General features: G+C 49.2%; 4 protein-coding genes across 4 annotated transcripts; all 4 read right to left on the minus strand.

Annotated features, from left to right (window-relative positions):
- Window positions 1–112: 112 nt before the first annotated feature.
- Window positions 113–6658, minus strand: TEOVI_000703000 (uncharacterized protein; the record flags this gene model as incomplete). The annotated part of the gene is made up of 1 exon (XM_067220662.1): window positions 113–6658. One exon carries the CDS (start codon window positions 6656–6658, stop codon window positions 113–115), a length of 6546 nt encoding a protein of 2181 aa, XP_067076763.1.
- A 797-nt stretch (window positions 6659–7455) lies between these two features.
- On the minus strand, window positions 7456–9849 carry TEOVI_000703100 (uncharacterized protein; the record flags this gene model as incomplete). Its single annotated transcript, XM_067220663.1, has 1 exon — window positions 7456–9849. One exon carries the CDS (start codon window positions 9847–9849, stop codon window positions 7456–7458), a length of 2394 nt encoding a protein of 797 aa, XP_067076764.1.
- A 1576-nt stretch (window positions 9850–11425) lies between these two features.
- On the minus strand, window positions 11426–16099 carry TEOVI_000703200 (uncharacterized protein; the record flags this gene model as incomplete). The annotated part of the gene is made up of 1 exon (XM_067220664.1): window positions 11426–16099. One exon carries the CDS (start codon window positions 16097–16099, stop codon window positions 11426–11428), a length of 4674 nt encoding a protein of 1557 aa, XP_067076765.1.
- Window positions 16100–17407: 1308 nt separating this feature from the next.
- Window positions 17408–21607, minus strand: TEOVI_000703300 (WD domain, G-beta repeat, putative; the record flags this gene model as incomplete). The annotated part of the gene is made up of 1 exon (XM_067220665.1): window positions 17408–21607. One exon carries the CDS (start codon window positions 21605–21607, stop codon window positions 17408–17410), a length of 4200 nt encoding a protein of 1399 aa, XP_067076766.1.
- Between the last annotated feature and the right edge of the window lie 746 nt (window positions 21608–22353).

The following is a 22353-nucleotide window of genomic DNA, read 5'->3' on the forward strand; positions in this document are numbered from 1 at the left end:
TGCACTACCAATGAAAAAGGCGGAATTTCTCCATGTGGCGCTAAATAAAATGTTACTTTCGCTCATCAAGAGAAGATGCACCCAGCCAAGGGGAGAACAAATGTTGCCGCAGTTATTCAGGAAGAAGGAATATGTGGCGTGAGCCATTGCCTTCCTCCTCTTCAACTCGCTCAGCTGCCTGCCTTAATAACAGTTGCGCATCGGTATTTCCCACGCAAGCGTAACTTAAGTCACACATTGTGGCGTCTGACTGCTTTGCAGCGTCCTCCTCCTCCTCCTCGTCCTCATCGCCCCCCGTTTCATTCCCTTCTGTTTTGAATTTCTTCGGTACCGCCTGCATCCGCCGTGACGGGAGGTGGACATGCTGAAGAGCTTTCAAAAGGTCTGCGGCAATGTAATCCAAATCGTTGCTGTGAGTTGTGAATACATCAATGTACGCTGCTGAATGTCGGAAGAGACACGACGTGATGGAAGAGAGACACAATGACTTCAAGGATGGCGAAATGCCGTGGCAGTGACCGTGGGTGGCATCCTTCACGAGCTGAAACAGGAACGAAGCAAGTTGATTCAGCACAACGCTGCTACAGTAGCCACGTGATACACCGTCAAGGCAGCGGGTGAAGAGGAAGGAAAGTAAAGTCGGCAACAGATGCGCTCGCTGCCAAAGCACGTGCCGTGGCAACAACGTTGCCGAAAGTAGTCGAATAATTCGCAAAATGACAGACTCAGACAGGTATTGGGATCCATTACGGTACCCACTGGTACCGGTGAAAAGCAACGACGTAATGAAACTCATTTCGTGATCAATAAAGACCTCATCTTCGTGTAGCGCCGCAAGGGGCAGCGTACACAACTGCAGCACACGGCAACACAAGCTGTGTGTACCCTCATCGTTTCGTTTGCTGCAATCGTGTGATGATACAACGGCGGCTTCAGCATTCACCAACAGACGCTTCGCGTCGTTGCGCCATATACTGAAACGCATGTGTGGAACGAAGCTGAGGCGATGCAGCGCTTCTGCTACAGCCGTCAACAGCTTCTGATGCCTGTCCTGTAGCTTTCGAAGATGTTGACACGCCCCCGTCGCTAATGGTATGGACGCGTGGAGGAGAGCATGCATATACTCCACCAGTAAAGACTGTGAGGGGCTTGTTGCGAAAGTATGCAGAATTTCTGGTATGATACAAAGTTGTTCAATCAACCAAAGCGTCGCTTTTTCCGTCTGATAAGCAGGATCACGCTGTAGAGCCACTATACGAAGTGTTACACATTCGCTTTCATGTTGTGATGCAATCTCTTGCGCTTCCTCCAGCAGACGATCCGTCGAATCGGAACAAAAGTTATCATAATTGCCGCACTCGTGCACATTGAAGCTCCCTAGTAGAGCAGCAAACCAGCGTGATGGGGAGTGGTTTGTTGTATCTTCAAAACCACCATCTTCAGACAGATCGCTTTGCCGACGCTCCTCATACGCAGCATAAAGAACCCACAAGGCTCGTGTCACCGCGCGGTTGCACGAACTCAGCATCGGCAACAGCACCGAGGCACTGCGTCGTCGCGACGCACTTTTGGAGGGTGCGAACAATTTGCGCAGCTTTGCGGCGGTGTCCGAAAGCTCACCTGACGCCACAGCAACGGCAGCCAAGCTGCGCCCGTTCCCAACGGGTTGCCGTTCATAGCTCCTCCCCCTTTTGTTGGCTTTTCCTCCTTTCCCACGATGGTTCACATTTTCTGACGCATCTTTCAATGCGGGAAGTCGAACACGTTCCAGTGTGACATAAAGCGAAGACATAGCGTGTAGCAGTGGCACGGATGATTGGGGCTGGTGACGCTCCTCCACAAGTCCTTTCACCACCTCTTGAAGCAACTTACGCAGAAGATCCACCCAACGCAAGGAAACCTCAGTCAACTTGGTTCCCTCTACAACTATTGCTGATTCTTTTTTGTCCTCCGTGGCCTCCACGTGGTCAACACCACCTAGCGATGCTTCGAAAACCTTTCTTTCCCCCACGGTTTCCTCTTTAGCTCTGATGTCTTCTGCTGAACGGTGATGCTTCTTATCTGCGAGACGAGTCTTCTCCCCGTTGTCACCACTCTCACTATTCTCCACGCGACGCCGTTTTTCCGGCACTTTTACTGTCGAGGCAGTATCCCTGTGGCCCTCTTTGAGAACATAAGTTAAAGAAGTTCCGCTCATTGCGTCCAAAAATATTGAAAGAACAGCGTAATTCCCGTCTTCGAGGCAAGCGTGCATTTTGTCAGCGACACTAATAATGAATTTTTGCGCGATAGGGGAGCTCGTAGCTGTTTTGGTATCATAACGACACGCAGTCATGGCCATGGTGTAGAGCTGCCGCAATATGCCCAATGCATATCTTGATGACAGTGACAATCCGCTATCACTGTCCTTCGTGCTACATTGTTGTATCAGCAAGGCTGCAAACTTTGCTGAGAACATTCTACGCACAAGCTTCGTACAATCGTCGATTCCTTGCTTTGCCGCTGCCACCCTGATCCCCTCCGCATCGGTACAACTTTCCCCCTCTGCTGTATATCTGTTGCTAGCGTAAAGCATGGCATCGGCGACTGTAAACTGAACCCCTACGGTTTCCATGAATGCCTCATTGAGTCCGTCGCGCTTGCGGTCACTCTTTCGACCACGATAATGCTCAAAACGATGATTTTCTTGATTTTCCTCGCTTTGTGTGTGTAAAAGAACCCAACGGAAAAGTGTTCGCACGCCCTCCTCACACACCAGAAGATTTAATACGAACTGAAGAATTTGTTGCCGTAGCAAGCACGACATACTACGTTGAACGTTTCTCTCTTCCTTATAAATAATCATCAACCAATGCACAAAATTTTGTAGAATCGGAAGCCACTGCGGAAGGTGACCAACACGACCCAAAACATCATTTAACGCTGCAAACAACCTAATCAGGGGCGTATCCTCGGACCCCTTACCACCTGCGCTATCATTTTCATTCTTGGAGGTCATGTCGTGACGACATGCCAGAAGTTCCGAGTCATCAACATTCACCAACACCTCACAGAGGGCCTCCAACAGCAAACCTCCGCATGCCGCCATGCACCTTGAAAGCCATTGAGCACTCTTCGATTTCGTGAAACTGAGCTGTAGGAGCCAAACAAAAGCTGCACGAACACGTTTTGGTTTTGTGAAATGAACAAGGGAACTCCACTCTTCTTCGTTTAGCGTGTCGGCCAATGACAAAGCCAGATCGGCCTCATGATCAGGCAACACACCGCCCTCACTTTCCACAAGCATGTAGGAAAGCACAGTGTTCCCCAATCTCCGAGCCGACGAGGCGGGACCAACAGTGAAGCCAAGGGCCATGGATGTGGACCGCGCTAACATGAGCCGCTGCAACACGAACCGGGGTATAAGTGGTGGACACTGCGTGGTGTGTGCGTGCCTCATCTGAGTTGTTATGCTTAGCGAAGCGCACAGATCGTCGACGGTAAGGGAACCGACAAGGGCGTCCACCTGCTGCTGCAGACACCACATGGATTCTTCGAGAAGTTGTAAGTAAGCATCCAAATTAGAGATACCAAGGTCCTGAAGGCAACTTAGGATAAGTGTCCGTGAACTGTAAATGGCATTGAGAGTAAGAAGTACAAGACGGTGGACCATTTTTTGCGGAATGACGGCCGCGCTGCACAGAAGAAGGGAGCTTTTTTCATTTTTTTTCTTCAGCTTATCGTCCTCCCTTGAGTTTTGCTCCTTTACCGGTAGGAACGTTTTGTGCAACTTGTTCACAAAAAACGACGACAGTGCGAGCTCCAACTCTGCTGCTCGCTCAAGGATAGAAGTGGCTGAGATGGATGTTGGTACAACTCCACTCAATACCGTCGAGACTACATCAAGTATGAAGAGTACACCCTGAGGTTCCATACGAGACATCGTGGTCTTTACATTTAGTTTCTGATCTTCAGTTCCCAATGCTGTAACTTCGTCCTTCTCTGGGTTTGTTGCGGCATCATCGCCGCCGCCGCTTTCTTCGTTAACCTCCTCTTCAGAAGCCCAGTTAGAGACGTACGATAACAAACGAAGAAGCAGGTGCTCTGGGTCCATGGAAACATTGCATGCCTCTATCAATGCTGCACGGATGTCAGGACGGGAAAAGATCTCCCGCAGTCCTACGGTTGTGCTGCTGGCTGCGGTGCCCCCGACCACTGTGTCCTCACCCTCCACGACCTTACTTCGGTAAATCGCGTTCCCATCCTCCTTTACCTGCAAGACGATTGCATCGAGTAACATGGATATCCTGTTGCCTTTCCCCAAACGCGTAATCAGGTTGACAAGAAAATCGTGCAGAATTGTAGTAGGAAACGCCTCTGCTTTTTCACCACCCAGATGACTCGACGCATTCGCCTTGGAGATACGAGAGGCAATCTGTAGAATCGCTGGAACGTTCTTATCAATTACCTGTGGCGCAATCAACTCATAGGTGGACAAGCACTGTGTCAGCGCTCGTTCCACAACCGGCCGTGTCTCATGCGCAACGTCGTGACACGATGTGAGTAGCTGCGGCAAAACAACTTTCGCAAAGAGTAATCCCAGTACTTCATAACCGAGGCCCTTATTATACCGAAGGTCATTTCCAAGATGAAATACAGAAGGCGTCCCCTTCGCAGTAATGTTTGTAGCGGAAAACGAAATGGTATTGCGGACGAAAGTAAATAGGTCCCCGATAGTACGCCATATCAAAGCACGTAAACCAGTGGTTTCCAACAGGTTATCACTCAAACCAGCTTCACCTACAGCAACGAGAAATTTCTGGAGACCGAGTACCACTTCTTCCAAAAGAATAAGTGGAAGGTTTGTGTTATCATCTTCTGATTGATGTAGACATGGAGCATTGTGAGTTTGCCCATTGTCTGTGTTACTGGCGTCGATAACAGAGAGAAATTCCCGATAGGATGCGATGGATGGCTTCGACAGTGTGGATATCATGCTCGCACGGCTCATGAGTGAAAAAGAACTTAGTTGCGACACAACGGAACATCTGTCCTCGTCATCATCGATATTAGAGTTTCTCATACGTTTACCAGCGTATCTGTCGGATGCATGACTATTGGTAAGACCGTCACCACCGTCGCCTTTATCCGTGTTTACCTCAACCCTGCTGTACCCATCACTGGAGTGAGTAGAAGCGTGATCACTATCATCCTTCCCGCCACTGCTGACGCTATTAGCCCTCGAAGATGATCCCCAGCGCCGCCGACCACGATCTTGACGCGTTTCACGCTCTCTCAGCCACACCATCCGCCGCTGTTCCTGAGCAAACACGGTCCAACTCTCCTCCGCACAGAAACTACGGAAGAAGAATGGAATACTTGCAATCCAACCCGCCAAAAGAAGAGCGGCGTGGTGCTGCTCAGCAACGGGGAGTTTAGTGAATAAGGAAAGAGTCGATCGTTCAACTGGAGGTGTGGTAACGTGCGTAAGCATCGAATACTCCGTGGAGTCCCGCACGTTGTTCTGCATTAGTTTGATATCATCCCCACGGAAGTACACTACGATACGTGTGGCTCGATTACATGCGGCGGTAGAAAACAAAGAGGACAACGTCCGACGAAATGAACCAACATCCGTGCAGCAGCACCCCGAAGGGGCCTCTGACACCATAGCGTCACAGAAACTAACCTTCTGGAAAGTTGAGAAATAACTAAGCGATGCAATCAGTGAACCACTCGCCACCGTGTCCGCCCACGTAAGCAGGCAACTCGTCATGAAACTGTCGTTTTCGACATCTCGGCTTCTCGAGCGGATAATACAGTTAGGGGAACACTGCGGACCACTACACTCCGTGTTCTTTACCTCCTTTACGTTGCCGGTGGTTTTGGTAGGTGACATGCCCGCGCCTGCTTTGGAAAGGTACTGAGAAAGAAGCGTGGGGCAAGGTCGTACGCTGTACAAAGCATTGAACGGCTGCTTTGATTGCATTACACGGAGTTGACGCACGACCGCCATTACCAATCCGGTACTACTACGGCACAAGCTGTTCAGCAGCGCAGCCTCCCCGTTGGTATCGTTGACAGCTGCATGTCGTAACATAGTTGACACGATAAATGCATCCAGTGCGCTGGAAAGTAAATGTACCAGTGCTTGGGCCATCTGTGGTGAGTCTCCCATGTAAACCTTCGTATGGCGACCGCATGCCTCGGCAACCTTCCACAGAAGTGTATGAAGCCCCACTGCTTCTTCCAGGGGCGTAGCGAAAACTTTCCCGTCCAATGAAACATTCTCCCCATTCCGCTCATTCTCATTTCTTAGGTTGAACCGTTGCTCGTCCATATGGCGCACAACAAGCGCGGTAGCGTAACTTACCGCGTACAGCAAGGACTCACTAACTGTTACCTTTGACGGTACTCCATGATATGTAACATTAACATCACCACCACCCGGTTGTACGCTTTCCACAGTTGCCGCATCCTTTTCCTTATCTTGACCTTTACTGATGTCAGGATCAAGCTCTTCAAGACACGCCTGCCACGTGGGAATATGTGTCAATGCGTGAATGTTGGAACGCTTCGCGTCCCGAAGGGACGAGTTTACAAAGTCGCTTGCAGTTTTTCGCTTCTGGGCAAGCTGGCCATATCGCTCAAGTTTCTGAACCGCCGCACAGGAGAGCATCACAATCCCAACCACTACAACTTTTCACTAAAATGCCGAATAAAAAGGATGGAGAAGGGGGAAAATGTTTGCTACTTGGAGAAAAGACGAAGCGAGGTCACAACAACAAAAATAGAACGTCAAGCAGTTACCTACTTTTTTTGGTTTCCATTCTATTGATACAGTAACCATTGCTAAGGGGGGGGGAATCTGGTAAAAGGAATGCTCGGGTGCTAACCAACCCAGCGAGCTCTGCAACCGCCCTCCTTTTCCATTTCTGCTCCCACTCATAAATTTCTGATGAAAATTATTGATTACTTAACTGTAGTGACTACTTTCCCCTTGCTCTCCTTTTTATTTTTGTCGTTGGCAACTTCCTTCCTTCCTTCTTTTTCTTTTTTGCTTTTGGATGTTTTTCTTTCTCACCCGTCCCAATGGTTCTTGAAATTTGTCCTCATGACGTACACAACATTATGCACGAAAGAGCCAGAAGATGCAATATTCACGACAAATAACACGCACCCAAGTGATTTGAACATATGTTGACTCACCTTTAAAAAAAAAAAAGCACTCTCCTTATTAAAATTTATTCGAGTCTCAATGGTTCCTTCTTCGTTGTCACACCTTGAAATGGCATTTCTTCCGCTCTTCTCGACTGTTGAAAGAAAGAAATAGACAACAAAAGGTAATAATAATAGTCACATCACATCTTTATACACGCCGGCGTAAATCGCCACGCTGTTATTAAAAAACGAAAGCATTCAATCACCTCATCTCTTTTATGAAGCAATGAGCAGTTTAACCTCCACCACCATATTTTACTGGTCGTACACCGGTGAGTCAGTTTCACGGTCTTCATTAATAATAGTGGTGCGATTCTCCTCTCCATCATCTTCACGACGACGAGTCTCACTGCGGTGCTTGCTCGCATGGCTGCCAGAGTCGATGTCGACACTCTTGTGGCGGTTGGGCACCTGGTTATTTACAAAGTGGCGAAGGACATAATTATCCACAGATTTGCGCAGGCGAGTCTCAACATCTTTCTCCAATGTGGCTCGGAGATTGGTTGCCTGAAGTGACAGTGAGATTCCCTTGCGTTTTGACTCTGCTTTAAGAGCCCGCCCAAGTAGTTCCTTAGCAGTGTGAGAGAAGTCCTCCTTATTTAACACGGCAGGTTTACCGCGAAGTCCACGAAGGTACAATGTTAATTGTTCGAGAATAACACGTTTCGCCGAGCTTCTCCAATCACCGGCGTTTCGCGAGCCGCGGGCTACACTACTTGCATTACTTCTGCCGTGTTTCCTAGAAGTGCCGCTAGTTGCATCCCACATCACGGATGATGCTCTCGAAGATGCACGGGACATTGAGCCTGCACGGCTTAGCGATCGACCAGTGCGTGAAATGCTCCTCATATGTTGACTTGCCATAGTGGCATCGCATCCTGCAGCATCAGGCACTTCACTCCTTCCCCATAAGGACTCCTGTGACGGTAAGCGAAGAGTTTGGCTGCACTGCGCACTGTAGTATCCATGTTGCTGGGCGGCTAGGGAGTCGGGTGCTGTCGCACTTGCATCGATAATAAAAGTCGCACGTGGGTCAAAACTTGTTTTGAGTGGAGAAAGTACTGGGATATCGGCGTCCGCGTCGATTGCGACGGCGGTATCGGTAGTAACATTAAAGCCAAGCCCGAGGGCGTTGTAACCAACCAAATCAACGCCATCTTCCATACAACTTTCTGAGTGACGTTCATTCTCAAACCTGAGGTCGTTAAAGTTGTATATGGTGGTCGGCCTTCGCTGCCTCGGAATGATATCGTTTGTTTTGTGGGAAGCAGCGTTGTAGCACTCCCTTGCACGCTGGTCCACCTTCCTGAGTGTCTGGGAGAAACGCCTGGAGACCGGTCGCTTATCACTCATGGGGTCGAGAACAATCATCTCACGGGACCTCCGCCAGTTTTCCATCACAGAAGCCTTTGGAGCTCTCAAACCTAACTTTCCGAGACCCTGTTTGGATGCAACAAACCGTTCCCGTTCCCGCTTCTGGGAGCCGTAAACGTCCAGCAGAGCAGCCGCCGACTCGCGTGGGAGGGCCGTGGCGGACGCTGCATCCAACAAGTAGCCAAAAGAGGTATCGACAAACGAGAAAAGCTGGGTTGCTGCCCTTCTGCGCTTCCGTTCGTGCTGCGGAGGCGTTATCTTCTCCATATGAAGTTCCTGTTTAACAATTTCCTCCACGCTGAACGAATCCTCCAGAAATTTTATCCGATTCCGAATATTTTTTAGTTCCTCGGTTTCTAGCTGCTCCTCATTCTCACTTTCTGCGTCGCGTATCAATCGCCTAAGGTGCAGAACTTCTGCCCGTAAGGCCACCAGCCTCGCCTCTACAGCGCGAATAAGCGCAGACTGTTGTAAATTGAGAGCACAATCACTAGCTTTAGCCTCATCGACTGCTTTGCGGTGGTAATAGTTTATTTCAGCAACAAAGGGGGCTACAGGAGACCCGGCGCAGCTGTCAAAGAATCCAACATAATCCCCTGGACGTCTTTCAGAAGGAGAGGAGAAGCCGCGGCGAGAAGTGTTCTTGGTGGCGTTGGACCCTTTCTTCCCTTTGGATGTTGGTGTGAAACCCAAACTTTTCTCGATTTCTCGCCAGTGCCCCAACCCAACCCCCTCTTCTTCTTCTTCATCCTCTCTGCTAAAAGAGCTCTCCTCGGAACCTTCTGAGGTGCCACTGTTTCTTTCGTCGCTGCTGCTTGCTGTGTAATCATCCTCGTTATCCATAATACGCGCGTTCTTTCTCGTTTTCTTGAGGGGAACGGCAGCACCATCTCTCTTTTTTCCAGTAGCTTTCCTCTCTTTTCCTTTCTTTGTCCTTTTTTCTCTGCTGGGCCTCGCCGTCCACTCATTATCACCATCTGCAGATTCGTTTTCTCCACTACCTGTTCCCATGATGAGTTGCTTAGCAACCGCGACACCGGCAGCAGCGGCTGGGTGGTTCATGCGCTCTTGATTATTCATATCAAACGGCTCAACAGCGGTTAAGGGAACAACAGAGCCGGATTCACTACCGAGGAAGTACACAAACTGATTATCAGCAGGGACATCCACTGGTGCCTCTTCTGCAGGAACTACAATTGCGGCATAATACACATCTTCATACAGGACCCAGCGCAGGCTACTTCCGGGGTCTGATGCTTCTGAGTGTTGCGCCATGACGTTGTGGCTTGCGAGTAATTTTATGCCACTACACACACAAACACACACAAACGTCAAAATAACTCCCAACGATTTAAAGGGGCGTTTTGTACTACTTTCGGAAACCACCTTTTTCTTTGTCAACTCTTTCCCCCTCAGTTAATTTCCTTGCGAGGTTTCGTTATTAAATAAATATATATATATATATGCCTGTTACCTTTTTCTTTATTTTACTTTCCTGTTTTTTTGACTGTTCCTTCCTTTTCTCTCTTTTGCAGGACGTAATAGCACCTGTTTGTTTTTTTTTAGGGGAAACAGATGCTCAGCAAAGTATAAACTTGTATGATAGTATTATCGCTCTGCCTCACTGTTGATATGGATCGGATTTCCCCGCGAACAAATACTGTTGAGAACAGTACTGTCTCAACTTATTTACTATCTTTAAAGATATATATATATATATCTGTGTGTGTTTTGACCTTATTCTGCTCACTTTAAGATGTTTGTTTGTTTTTCCTTTCGTCGTTTCAACCCTCGACTAAGCTTCGGTGCAGAAATGACGAAGAAAGAGATGAAGAGGCGAATGCTCTCATATGTGTGTGCAGATTTATGTGTGTACCCAGTGTGTGAAACACAAAGCGAGACACATAATTACAGCACATTATTTCATTAGTAGTGTTTCTTTTTTTTTTCCTTTTTCCTCACTTTCGAGTAAACGAGGTTATTTGTTTCAAACACCACAGCGATAGTAATTTATCGACAACGTGCGAGCAAACAATGCAGCGAGGGTGTCACTTCTGTTACATGCGAAGCGAAACCTAATGTATCTGAAACAAAAAAGCAGCCGTGATGGTTACAACGTTAACCGTGATAACAATCATCCTGAAAAGTTCAACCACAATGGAAAAGAACAAAAGAGGAGAAAAGCATATAAATATCACTTGAGTGCAGCGAGAAAAATTATGACATTTTGCATGTTCCTCTTCCCTTCTTTTGGTTTGTTTTAACATCCATCACTTTCGGTTTATTCCTTTACCTCTTTTTTCCTATTTTTTTTAAAAATTAATTCTCTGACTGGTGGTTTTATTCCTCACAATAGGTCGCATTCACACGTAAGTTACCAACTGATTTCTTAAGTGTCCCTCTCACGTTTCAGTACAACACAACACAACACAACACAACACAACACATCACATCACATCACATCACGGCACAATGCAAGTTTGTGTTATTGTTAAGCACATATCATCTTAAGAAACATAAACCAACCCCTGCAGCCGCTGTGTTGAGATCTCCTCCACCCTTTTCAGTAGTAAAATGAGAGCGCCATGAATGGCGATAAAAATTCGAAATAAGCAAATGCCAATATACACCGAATACACCAATCTTTCCCCCCTTTTCCATAATAGACACTTAAGTGCCGCCGCCTCCAACTGAAGAAACCTCCCAAGCGACATATTTGCGCGCGTTCGTTCCGATCCAGCTCGTGCTGGCATTGTATTCAGCACTACCAGAGTTAGTACGTTCATTTCTTTCGCCAAGAAGCCATCATTTAACTTATTTTTTTTTTGACGCTCACTGTCTTTCCCTTCATTCACCTTCTTGAATCTTTTCTGTGCAATCGCGACGAACCTTCCTCCCTGTGGAACCTTTTCCCTTCATCATCTCCCTCCTCATCGTCACATGAACTCCACACATATGTAATCGGTATCATACGAACTACTGCCGTATCGATGTCTTCATCACGGTTCCGCTGGTCCGACAACCAGCGCTCAACTTCCTCAACGGGGCGTCTAGAAGTCGTAGCAATGGCGGCTACTTGAATGTTATGATGAAGAGCAAAAGCTTGTGGTGTGACACGATACTCACGCCTGGTATCTGGATGAGTAAACACTAAGGAACCAGTAGGTGCACGAAAGTAATACAGACCCTTCGAAGCACTCAAATTACAAGTCCAGCGATAGGGAAGGTGCGGGAAAGGGTGGCCACGAGGGGGGTACGAACTAAACTTCAGGGTCTTCGACAGAGACCTATCCGAATGCCGCCGTTCTCTACTGCCTCGTGTGCTTCTGCTCCTGCTCCTGCTTCTGCTCCGTTTCCTCCTGCTCCGGCCGTGTCTACGGTGGCTATGATGTCTGCGGCGACGATCGCGTCTGCCACCGTCCCCATCAGTGTGTTCATTTCGCTCGCCATACCTCCTCCCGCCGCTTCCAACTGTATGATACGACACCTTCATGAGATCCAGAGCCGCCAGGTCCAGGGCTTCCAGGCGAATGCGCTGGTCGTTAATCCACTCCTCTGCAACCTCCTTGGTTATGATGGGAGGTTGTTCTCGGGAGGCATCATCAGTTCTACACTCCTGTGACATCCGATTCGCGTACTCAAGAACTTCGTCTAACGTCACCGCTGTCCTGGCTTCCAGCAGAAAAGCTTGCGGAGTTACCATAAACTCTGTTGCATCTGTCGGGTGTTTATAAGTGGCAGGGCTTTTGCCGTCCCTAAAGTAGTAGTACCCATACGAACGGCTCATTGCAGACGTCCAACCTGTCGGAAGCGGAGTGAAGGGCTCACCAGTTCGCGGGTAGTGACGCATTGCAGCCGTCCACTCCGGCAGCCATCGCCTTGTTGTAACGTGCTGTTGTGCATCAGAACTCGGTTGCGGATTGTAACTGGATGATGTGCCCAATATGGCTGTTGTGATGTTGGCCGGCTGTTGAGGATACGGTGGAGGAAGCACCGTGGACGACAACTTCTTCTCGATTTGCTCATAGCGCTCCTCGGAGGCAGGTTTCGCAAAGTACGCACTTCGAAGAGATTGGTATGCCTCCTCAGAAGGTTGAACGCGCAACGCTGCTTCAAGAAGATTCAAGGCGTCGTGATCAGTGAATACGCACCGCACACCAGAGTTTTTGTCAACCTCTTTGTTCTTACCAATATCCCGGGGCATCAACTCCATGAGGCGCAAGAAAGCGCCGCAAAGACGAGCGGTTTCGACGCTCAGTGTGGGACTCACATTACTCTTCGAAAGGGCGACACGAATGAAATAGAAGTGGTCACGTGTCAGGCTAGTTTTTGAAGCGTACAGTATGTTTGCGAATTCCTCGCCGTTGAAGAAGTCCGCATTTAGGTACAACCGCAGTAGTGACCGGTACACAGCACCTTCGATATCCCAAAGCATGAAACTGGACTGTCTCGATACCTCTCCTTTCAAATTTTCTTCCTTCTTACCACTTCGAGGACACTCCGGCATTGACTGAAAAAACGTTTCCAATGCCTTCGTTTCTGCCAAGAACTCTGCAACACTCTCTCGCTGCTCACTCGACATGGCTGTCAGGAGCGCGTCAATCGCACTCCCTACTTGGGACGTCAGTCGACCCATTGCTGCTGCTTGTGATGTTTGTGCTGACTCACCAGCCAGGCTCTGGATGTGTTCGTGCAACCACATGGCTAAAGAGGCCCAGTGGCGCAAGAGGCGAAGCACAAGGGGGTTTGCTGCCGTGGGGTCGCTTCGGAGGGCCACGACACCAACAGACTGCACCACTGTTGTGTCTAACAAAAACGGAAGAATACAGCGACACAGAAGGGGAAGTAACTTCGCTGCATGGCAGTTGGCGAGTGCTGTCAGGATTGATATCGCTCCTTTGCTAGCCAGCAGGTAGGGTAGAAGCGTTGGAAGTTGTTTAATCTTCTTCGGCTGAGTCCCTTCAGTTTCCGTTGCTGGCTTACCCGCCGTGGTCGTTGCCTCAACAGAAGCTATTGTTTCTCCATCTTTTGGTCGGGCATATTGTTGGTCCCAAGCCGCCTGTTCATCATTGCAGCTACCGTTATTTTCCACCAGTAGTGCTTCCACAATACGCGACCGACCATCATTGAATTCCTCGCTGGTACTAGTTAAAATAATTCGGATGTCGGCAGAGTGCTGCTGCAGAAATGAAACGATGTCTTCTACCTCAGGGCTCAAGGGTGGCACAGAGAAATCGCAAGGAATGCTAGGAAACATCAATTCTTTATCACGCAGGCGGTCTTCACCTTCGTTGTTTGACGGCATTGCCTGTGCTGTCTCAATTGGACCTTCATATTCACCATCGACGCGCGTTGTGGTTTCGCCGCTATTTAAAAGGTTTGTGTTTCCATTTTGCAAGGCCCCCAATGGGAACGCCAACTGCACCCTTTCCACAATTTTCGCAGCCAAACTATTCACATCATCCACCGTTATAGAAGACACACACGGTGCGCCATTTATCGTGATTGGTTGCACCTGCACGGCCACCCGCTCCTCTACTCGAACTGTTGGAACGAAACTGCCAAATGTTGATTGCCCCAAAATAGAAGGCATAGAGGATGGCACGGCGTGACTATGGTGATGTTGAGGAATCGGGTAGCCGTATGGTGGGGCTGCGTATTGCGCGTACGTCGATGGCGGATAATAGCCAGCCGCACCCCCGGGCGGACCTCCCCCTGACCCCCAATACATCATCTGAGGTGGTGGTTGTTGAGTTGTGTTATTGTCACCGGTATTTCCCTCCTCAGCATCCTCATTAGAGATTTCTTCTTCAACTAACTCAGGATAATCAGTTTTCGGTGCTTTCATTTCATTTATGTTACTCATGACAGCTGCTTGATAGGGAGGCGGCGTGTCCGTACGCGGTGGTGGGGGTGGTGGCGGTTGCTGCCAAGCGGCAGTTGGAGCAGCATAGCCATAATATGAACCGTAAGGAGGACATGATTGCGACCCACTATGTGGTATCGGTGCTGGCGTTGCACGGGGTGGAGCGGCAGCAACATGAGGCACGCTTACTTCAGCGGCAGGTGGTGCATGCGCCTCAGCACGCGGTGCTGACTGGCCACTGCGGTGCCGTGCGCTTGGCTTCTGCTGTTGCTCTGCTGTGCGCACGTCTTTTTGGCCATCCGCCTTCACCTCTTGAAGAAGTTCAGTGATGTCATTGTCGACGAAGTCCTCTTCACTTAGTTTTTGTGGTTTCACCCCGGTGCCCAAACCCCCAAATATATCAACTTCTTCCTTAGCGTTGCGAGACCACATTGGACTACCAGACCTTACCCACCTCCCTCCCCTCTTCTCCTCGATGTCGCTGCTCTTGCCAAGGTAATCGTCGTCGTCAGCAGCCTCATCATCCTCGTATTTAGCCCCATTATTGCTATAATCATTAGTCTCACCAGTGTCATCCTTCACATCGCGCCGCAGCCTCGAATTCTCCCCGACGTCCGACCCTTTTTGGCGCCCCACCGCTACCCGCGGGCCTCCCTTGGATTGCGAGAACTCATCCATACAGTCTGCCATTGTGATGAGCACCCCGCAACGCTGAAACAGCGTATATTGCACGAGAAACGAGCAGAAAGGGTTCCACAACCACTCATACACCGTCCCCGGTTTCTTTACCGCCACGTAAAAGACACCAGGCTCAAAACCGGAAATAACATTCATATCATTTTCCCCGTTTCCAGTTTCCGGTTGAAAGAGAGAACCAATGTCCTCGCTTGTTATGCCACGTCCTCCATTAAGCAGAAATTGATAGTCCGTAACTTGAAACGTAGCGCACGGTGGCACTACCCGTTTGTTGCCACCAAAACTGCCGCCACTATTCAGGTCCCCATCGTCTTCCAACACAAAACCCGCACAAAGGCCAACATTGGTAAACTCCTCCATGACGCGCATTGCCAACCTCACATCACGCCCAAAGGTGACAACAAGCTGCATCAACTCTGTTCCCATCTTTACAAAACGCAGCGACGTTATTGCAGTTGTCGCCCGCTGATAGGCAAGGAGCTCAACGATATACTTCACAAGACTTCTGCCGTATTCCTTTGGTGTCATTCCCTCCGGCACAACACCGTCAAGTTGCAGCACTACAGACGCCGATGGTGTTATATGCGGTGGCTGCTGCGCTTGTACAGGCGCAGAGGGTATGAGATGCAACTCTGGAACCGTAGCCGGCAACACCTGACGTGCACCGCTCCACGTTGGTGGGGGTGAGACAGGGTTACGCAACACCATCTGCTGGCAATATTGAAGAGCCTCTTCAGCAGTAGCCTCTTCCGATAGATATCCTGCGGGTTGCTGATGTTGCTGCTGTTGTGCCTCCTCTCCCACACCTTCTTGCGAAGCCTGAGCGGCCACCGCGGGGTACGCCGTGTTATCTCCGTCCACAAAAGGGGCACCCGTTGCGGGAGGGTCCACCGCATCGGTGACGCCCATGTTGGCCCCCTGAAGCTGCGGTTGCTGTTGTTGTGGTCGTTTAAATGTGTACATTCTATTCTTCCCCCTTTTAAACAACAGCGCGTTGCAGTGTTCCAGGAGTATAAACGTGAAGTGTAGGTATAACAGCAAAGGAAAGTCGAGAAGGGGACTCAGTTGAAAGAGTGAGAGCCGGTGTAAACAAACATCACTGGGGATGGAAACCGCCCCCACGGCACAGGGGAAGTATGCGTCAGAACTTGAAGACGCGAGAAACAATGGTACCGCCGAAAGCCGAAAACAAAGAGATGGTCGAAGTGACCCGTGGTGGGACATGATTCGCTGTTTAGTACGAAACGAAAAAAAGAGGTAAAAATGTGAGGGACAAAACAAGAAAGGCGCGTAAACAGGAACGGAGAAGTATTAGCAACCCCGGTAATACTGCAAAACACAATGGGCACCACAGCTACACATTAAGATAGTTTCCATTATTTTTGCTCACAAGTGGATAATGGAAACCAATAGATACGAACGTCAGGCCTTTAGGCATACAATCTGGTACAGAGAACATGGATTAGACCAACCACTTTGGTGGCGGCACCCGTAGCTCTCCTTCCAGGCCTCCATCATCACAACCCTCTTTTCCCTACCTCTTCTTCTTTGTGCTCTCCCCTCTTCCTCTTCCTTCCCATTCCCTCTATCGCAGTGCAGTACACAATGACAGTGGTGTCCATTTACCAACACAACCATCACTGTCCGTTGAAATATAACTGGTAGAAATACCGCTTCGCGAGGTACGGTGTGCATACACCAGCACTCACGATGTAATACATCAAATCAAACATACAAAATTATTATAACCCCACAATTAAGTGGGAAAATGGGGCCACCATTATATGAAAGATTACCAGAACAATGATACCCCCAAAAAAACCAATCCCTTGCATTCAATTCTCATCAGTCATTGACCCAGCGCAGTTTCCCCCCGTTTTTGTACGATGTGTATATATGTGCACATACATTTGCTCTTATCACCCGCCTTTGCCAATTGCACATCTTACCCCTTTCTTGCTCTCCAAGGCGCTGCTGGGTCACACGTTTTCTCACATCTCCCTGTATCAAAACAATCTGTCAACCAGATACCGCACCAGTGATATGGAACGAATACATCGATCATCCACCGCATCACCTTCGCTATCAGTCAAATCCTACATGCTTTTTTTTCACATCACTCTTATTCGTACAAGGGGAGCACCCGTTGGTCACCATTTCCTTCCTTTTATTATTCGTAACGCTTTTTACGCTAGCGGGCTCACCCTGAGAAATACACAAGTGTATATATTTCTATGTTTTCACTGGTAGACGGAAACATCTTCTGCTGAATTACAATGGCAGCAAGTGAGCACCAGTGGCGAGTGGTGAGAAGGCGCAACACATTGACCACTGCAGGGCCTCACTCTGCGAAATGTAGGAGTCACCATCCTCGAGCCGAATCGCCGGTCCAACAATTGGTTCAAGAGTCAGGGCAGATTTATATTGAGTGCACTCTGTCAGGTTAAGATAAGGAAGCACTGCACCAACTACTGAACACTCGACTTCCACAGAATGCGGTGAATAGGCAGAAAGATGTGGCTGCGCTTTGGTTAGCTGTCCCATGAGGGAGTGGTCACTCCCAGCGAGCTCTCGGGCTTTCGTAAAGGCAGGATTCAGTAGTTTGGGGAATCGATAAACCTTTACGCACATCAGGGCAGCAAGAAGGAAGGTTTGTGCAAGAAACTTGCGCGCCACCGCCGAATGTCTTTTTGTTCCTGCCTCCGGTGGTGTGGCAGTCACCGGCGCGGCCGGTAACGGTATCGCTAGCGGTACTGGCGCTGCGGGTGGTGGTGGTGGTGGGGGCGTTGCCGGTGGGGCGGAGTCAGTTGAAAGGCCCTGAATTACAAGGGTTACGTAAGACGAGACCGTATATGCTTGCTTTAGATAAAAGACAGTATGAGCTCCATCTATGTCTTGCAGCACCACCTGGAAAATGTTGTCGATAAAGCTGCTTATAGTCTGTATAAGGTCCTCGCCTGTTTCAGAACCAATCGGTTTACTTGGTGACAACACCATGGCGGCGACTTGATTAACAGATGCAAGACCATCATTGGCGTGCTTTTGCTGGATGCTTGCCATGTCGAGGGGGAGTTGGAGACGCTTACATTCATTAAGGACCTTTTCATGGAATGTCGTGAGTTTCTGGGCTGCTTGAGTGCCGTTGATATCACCTTCTTTGCTAGCCGCTGAGGTAGCCATACCACCTTTACCGCTGCCGATACCCATAATGGGGTTGATCAGTGCGTGCTGATAAAGCGTTAATACCGTGGCAAGACCATCGTATACATTTGACTGTCGTGTAGCACACACTAGTGCCGTATCCCATTGTTGCTGACTACAAGACTGCAACATAGAGAGTCGATATCCTGCATCTATTGTTGCCAAGTGCTGCAATGGAACAGTATGAATAAGAAGGTGCGCCAATGTGACGTCCCCGCTGCGGATAAGGTGCATAGCTGCGTCATCGTTGGCACCCTCAGCGAGCAGAGATGCCGCTACAATGCGGGGATTGGAGGCATTCTTAAACACCGTTGCTCTGGCATCCATTAATTCCAACGCAGCCCTCGAAGTACCGTTTGTATCAACTGCAGTGTTATGCAGCGGCTCCGCGCTCTTCTGTTCGTCCGCTCGCTGCGGACATGTCTTTAATAACACCACGGCCTCATCGAAATTCTTTTCTGACTGCGAGGCAACACACCGAGCGGCCACCGCACTTTCCTCCGCCATAATAAAATAACGTACGGCTCGCATGTCCCCTATCTTTTTCATTGCTTCCGCTGCCTTCAGACAAACTGATCGCCAAAAGTCTCGACTCACTAGCGGCGCTGCACTGATGGCACTGTCCCATTCCCCCGCTTCCATCATCAGGTCACAGTACTCATTCACCTTCCCCACAAGTAGCATCCCATTAGCTGCCTCCACCAGCCGTGCACTCTTGTACGCTTCTCCTGCGGCAACGACAGATTTGTTGCGCGCCTTATCCACTGCCAACTTGGCCCGGGCCGTGTAAATCTCCACCAATTGACTGTGTGGAAGCACCGTACACTCCGCGTGCGAAATATCAGTTGGATTGCTTGCAAGTTTGGCGATCCGCGAGATGTCTGCAGCGCCAAAAGGGAACTCGAAGAAATCTGTGATCAGTTCCATTCTCTTCTGGGGGGTGGTGTTACCATCCTTCAACTCTTTGCACAGATGTTGCAGGACTTCAGCTGCAACCAGTGCTGCATTCCCAGTTGCTGCCGAGGGAGCAGCCATCAGGACAGTATCGTCTGACGTGATGCAGCGGTCCACTGTACCTAATGATGCCTCCAAACTCAGGTGCCGTAAGAGCCCCATGTACCAAAATGTGACCGCCCCGTCTCTAGCCGCTGCAGCAAACACAAACGGCCGCTGGGGGTGACTACTGAGGGCCACTACCTCTGAACCGGAACAACGCGCAGAAAACAAATTGGTTTCAGTACGGATGTCCCACAGGCGCAGGGTACAGTCTGCACCGGCTGAGAGTACGAGATAGGGTGCGGCGTTACACCATGCAACGGCATGAACTCGACCGGTGTGGCCCCGTAACACGCGCGCGCTTACGGATGTTGCGTGGGATGTTGTGGTGGACAGGTCCCATAGACGCAATGTCGAGTCGCGGCTACAACTGAGCAGCAGGTGTCCAAAAATCCCATTATAAGCAACGCCAGTAACGGCATCCGTGTGACCCGAGAGCACAAGTGTGGGCGATTCCCGGTTAACACTAGTCTGAAACAGAAGAACCTGGCCGTCCTTACAAGCCGCTGAGAAGTTTTTGGCGTTTCGCGGGTCAAAATCCACTGAAAGAACGACGGTTGGTGTACGGTATCGCCGTAATTCCTTTCCGTCCCTCGCTGCCAGCAAAGAAACACTACCGGAATATCCAGCTACGATACAGCTACCCGACTCCACGCGGCTCCACGCAATGCAGGACACAGCACCACTACTCGTGAGTGTTATGCGCCAGTTCTCTCGATGCGTACTTACATTGTAACTGATAACTAACCCATTGCTAAGTGCAACGGCGATATTTTTACCTGTAGGGCTCCAATCAACGCCCTGGACAGCAACGGTGCCAGCATAGATGCTTGATTGTAGCTCCAATTGCCTCGTGTTCCACATGTTAACGTTGCCATCGGCACCAGTTGTGGCAAGCACATCTTTGTTGTGGTATGCGTAGCGACAACTGTGCAACGTATCTGTATGACTAGGTGGTGTCTGAAACTCTATGTCGTGCCGCTGTGTGCTGTAAACGACAACTCTCCCGTTTTTAAGAGAAAGAACAATGTGCTCTGATGCAAAAGACACCGCTGAAGCTATAGCGTCCCCTGCTGGAGCTTTTGGAAAATAGTCCTCTAGACCTTTGCATTTACTCTCGGGGTGGGTCGTAGTCCATACAGGGGCCCACACGTGAGAGTGAGTACGGCTTGTGACGGTCCATACATGCAGCTTACTGGACTCACCGTCAGTCGTTACGAATGTGCCTGCCTGAGCGGGTAAAAATGAAATGGACGTCACCGGTGTATCATGCACCTCAAACACCTGAACAACAGCGGCGGTCGTGACATCCACAACCGCGAGTGCCCCCTCGGAGGATCCAGCAACAGCATGGTTGATGTTATTTGGGTCGAAGACTAACGACGTAACAGCGTGTGAGCAGGTGTCTTTGTCTCCCTCACCGCCGTGTCCAGCGTTGCCAGTTGCGTCAGAAACGGTGACACCAGATTTCCCCTTTTCAGCTGCAGATGAAGAAGTTCTCAAAAACGGCTTTATAGCGTGACTCTGCTTTAGTCCGTTTACAGGATGCAAGGAAAACACACACAACAGGCCTCCAGACGTTCCCACAGCAATTACGTCGGGACGCGTGGGTGACGCGCTCATGCAACAAACAGCTCCCGCTGTATGGTCATGCTTATGACTTCCACCGTCCGCTGAAACCTTTGCACTGTGTGTTGTAACCCCATCGTGCATATTAGCAGAAACCACGTAACCTTTTGACGTGCCAAACAAAATATGGTGCTTACCGGAAACAAGCACCTGCCGAGGAGCACCTCCACTTTTGAAGAAATCCTTGACGCTTTCCAACACCGCCTTACTGTTGAGTAACTCGCAATTCGTTAACTTCCAGACAACTGCATGCGCATCGCTCGTAACGCATGCAACGTACTCGTCGTTAAGGTGGAACGACATTATTGTTCCTCTAACACCATTGGAAAAGACACGAGAGAGAGGATATGTTGTAACCACCTTCTCATTTCCAGTGGCATTGGGTCCACTGTAGTTGGAAGAGCCAGGTTGCATCGAGCTCGACCGTCGCGACGTTATCTCGCTGGATTTGTGGTTTACTGGATTATATAGATAAATTGAATCCGACGAGCTGTACGCAATCATATTGTTGTAAGCCATAACGGGAGATGCGCACCGCTGCCCGCAGCCGGCCGTAATGAGCGCAACTGCATTTAGTGGATCCATCCGTATGAGTTACAGCGACTGGTGTGCTTTCAAGTTGGTTCTTACTTGAAGTTTCCCCTGTTTTTTTTTTTTCAGATATGTATGTAGGTAGAGTGTAATCACCAAAATCCTTATCTCCGCACAGTGAGCGACCGATGAAAGTTCGTCCTCCTGTTCCCAACCTGTTGTTGTTATTACTGTACCGGGAATCCTTACTGTTACACCAGTAGGGGGTGAAGGTGTACGGAACAGAAAGACGAACCTGATCTATGAAGCTATATATTTTCCTTTTAACAACCTATATTTGTTACCCACTCCTTTTCACACAAATATGAGCACAAAAATAATATCTTTGGATCCTTCTATACAAATATGAGTATATATATGTTCCCCCCAAAATATATACCCTTCCTGATATGTGTATCCTTCGTTTGATCCGTTTCTTATTAAACGGATGTCGCAATGGGTAACACTACTTCCTCTCCTTCACTATAATAACGTATTTTGTTATGTATTTACTTGCCCCCTGGTTGTTGATAGGTATGCCAATAATCACGCCAACAGCAATATAAAACAAGGGTTGAAGAAGTTAAAGGGGTGAGGAACTAAGGTGAAAGAGTTGTTAAACAGTACCAATCGAATTTTTAACAACTAACGAAAGGAAGATTGAAAAAGTAAAAAAGCATTCCATGAGCAGACCCGTGGCTCCGTTTGTGGGAAGCAAGGCCAAGCAGCAAGAAAGAAGAGCGAAGCAGCACGCACACTCT

The sequence above is a fragment of the Trypanosoma equiperdum genome, assembly GCF_001457755.1.
Source record: "Trypanosoma equiperdum strain OVI genome assembly, contig: ctg_1192, whole genome shotgun sequence".
NCBI classification, from domain to species: Eukaryota; Euglenozoa; class Kinetoplastea; order Trypanosomatida; family Trypanosomatidae; genus Trypanosoma; species Trypanosoma equiperdum.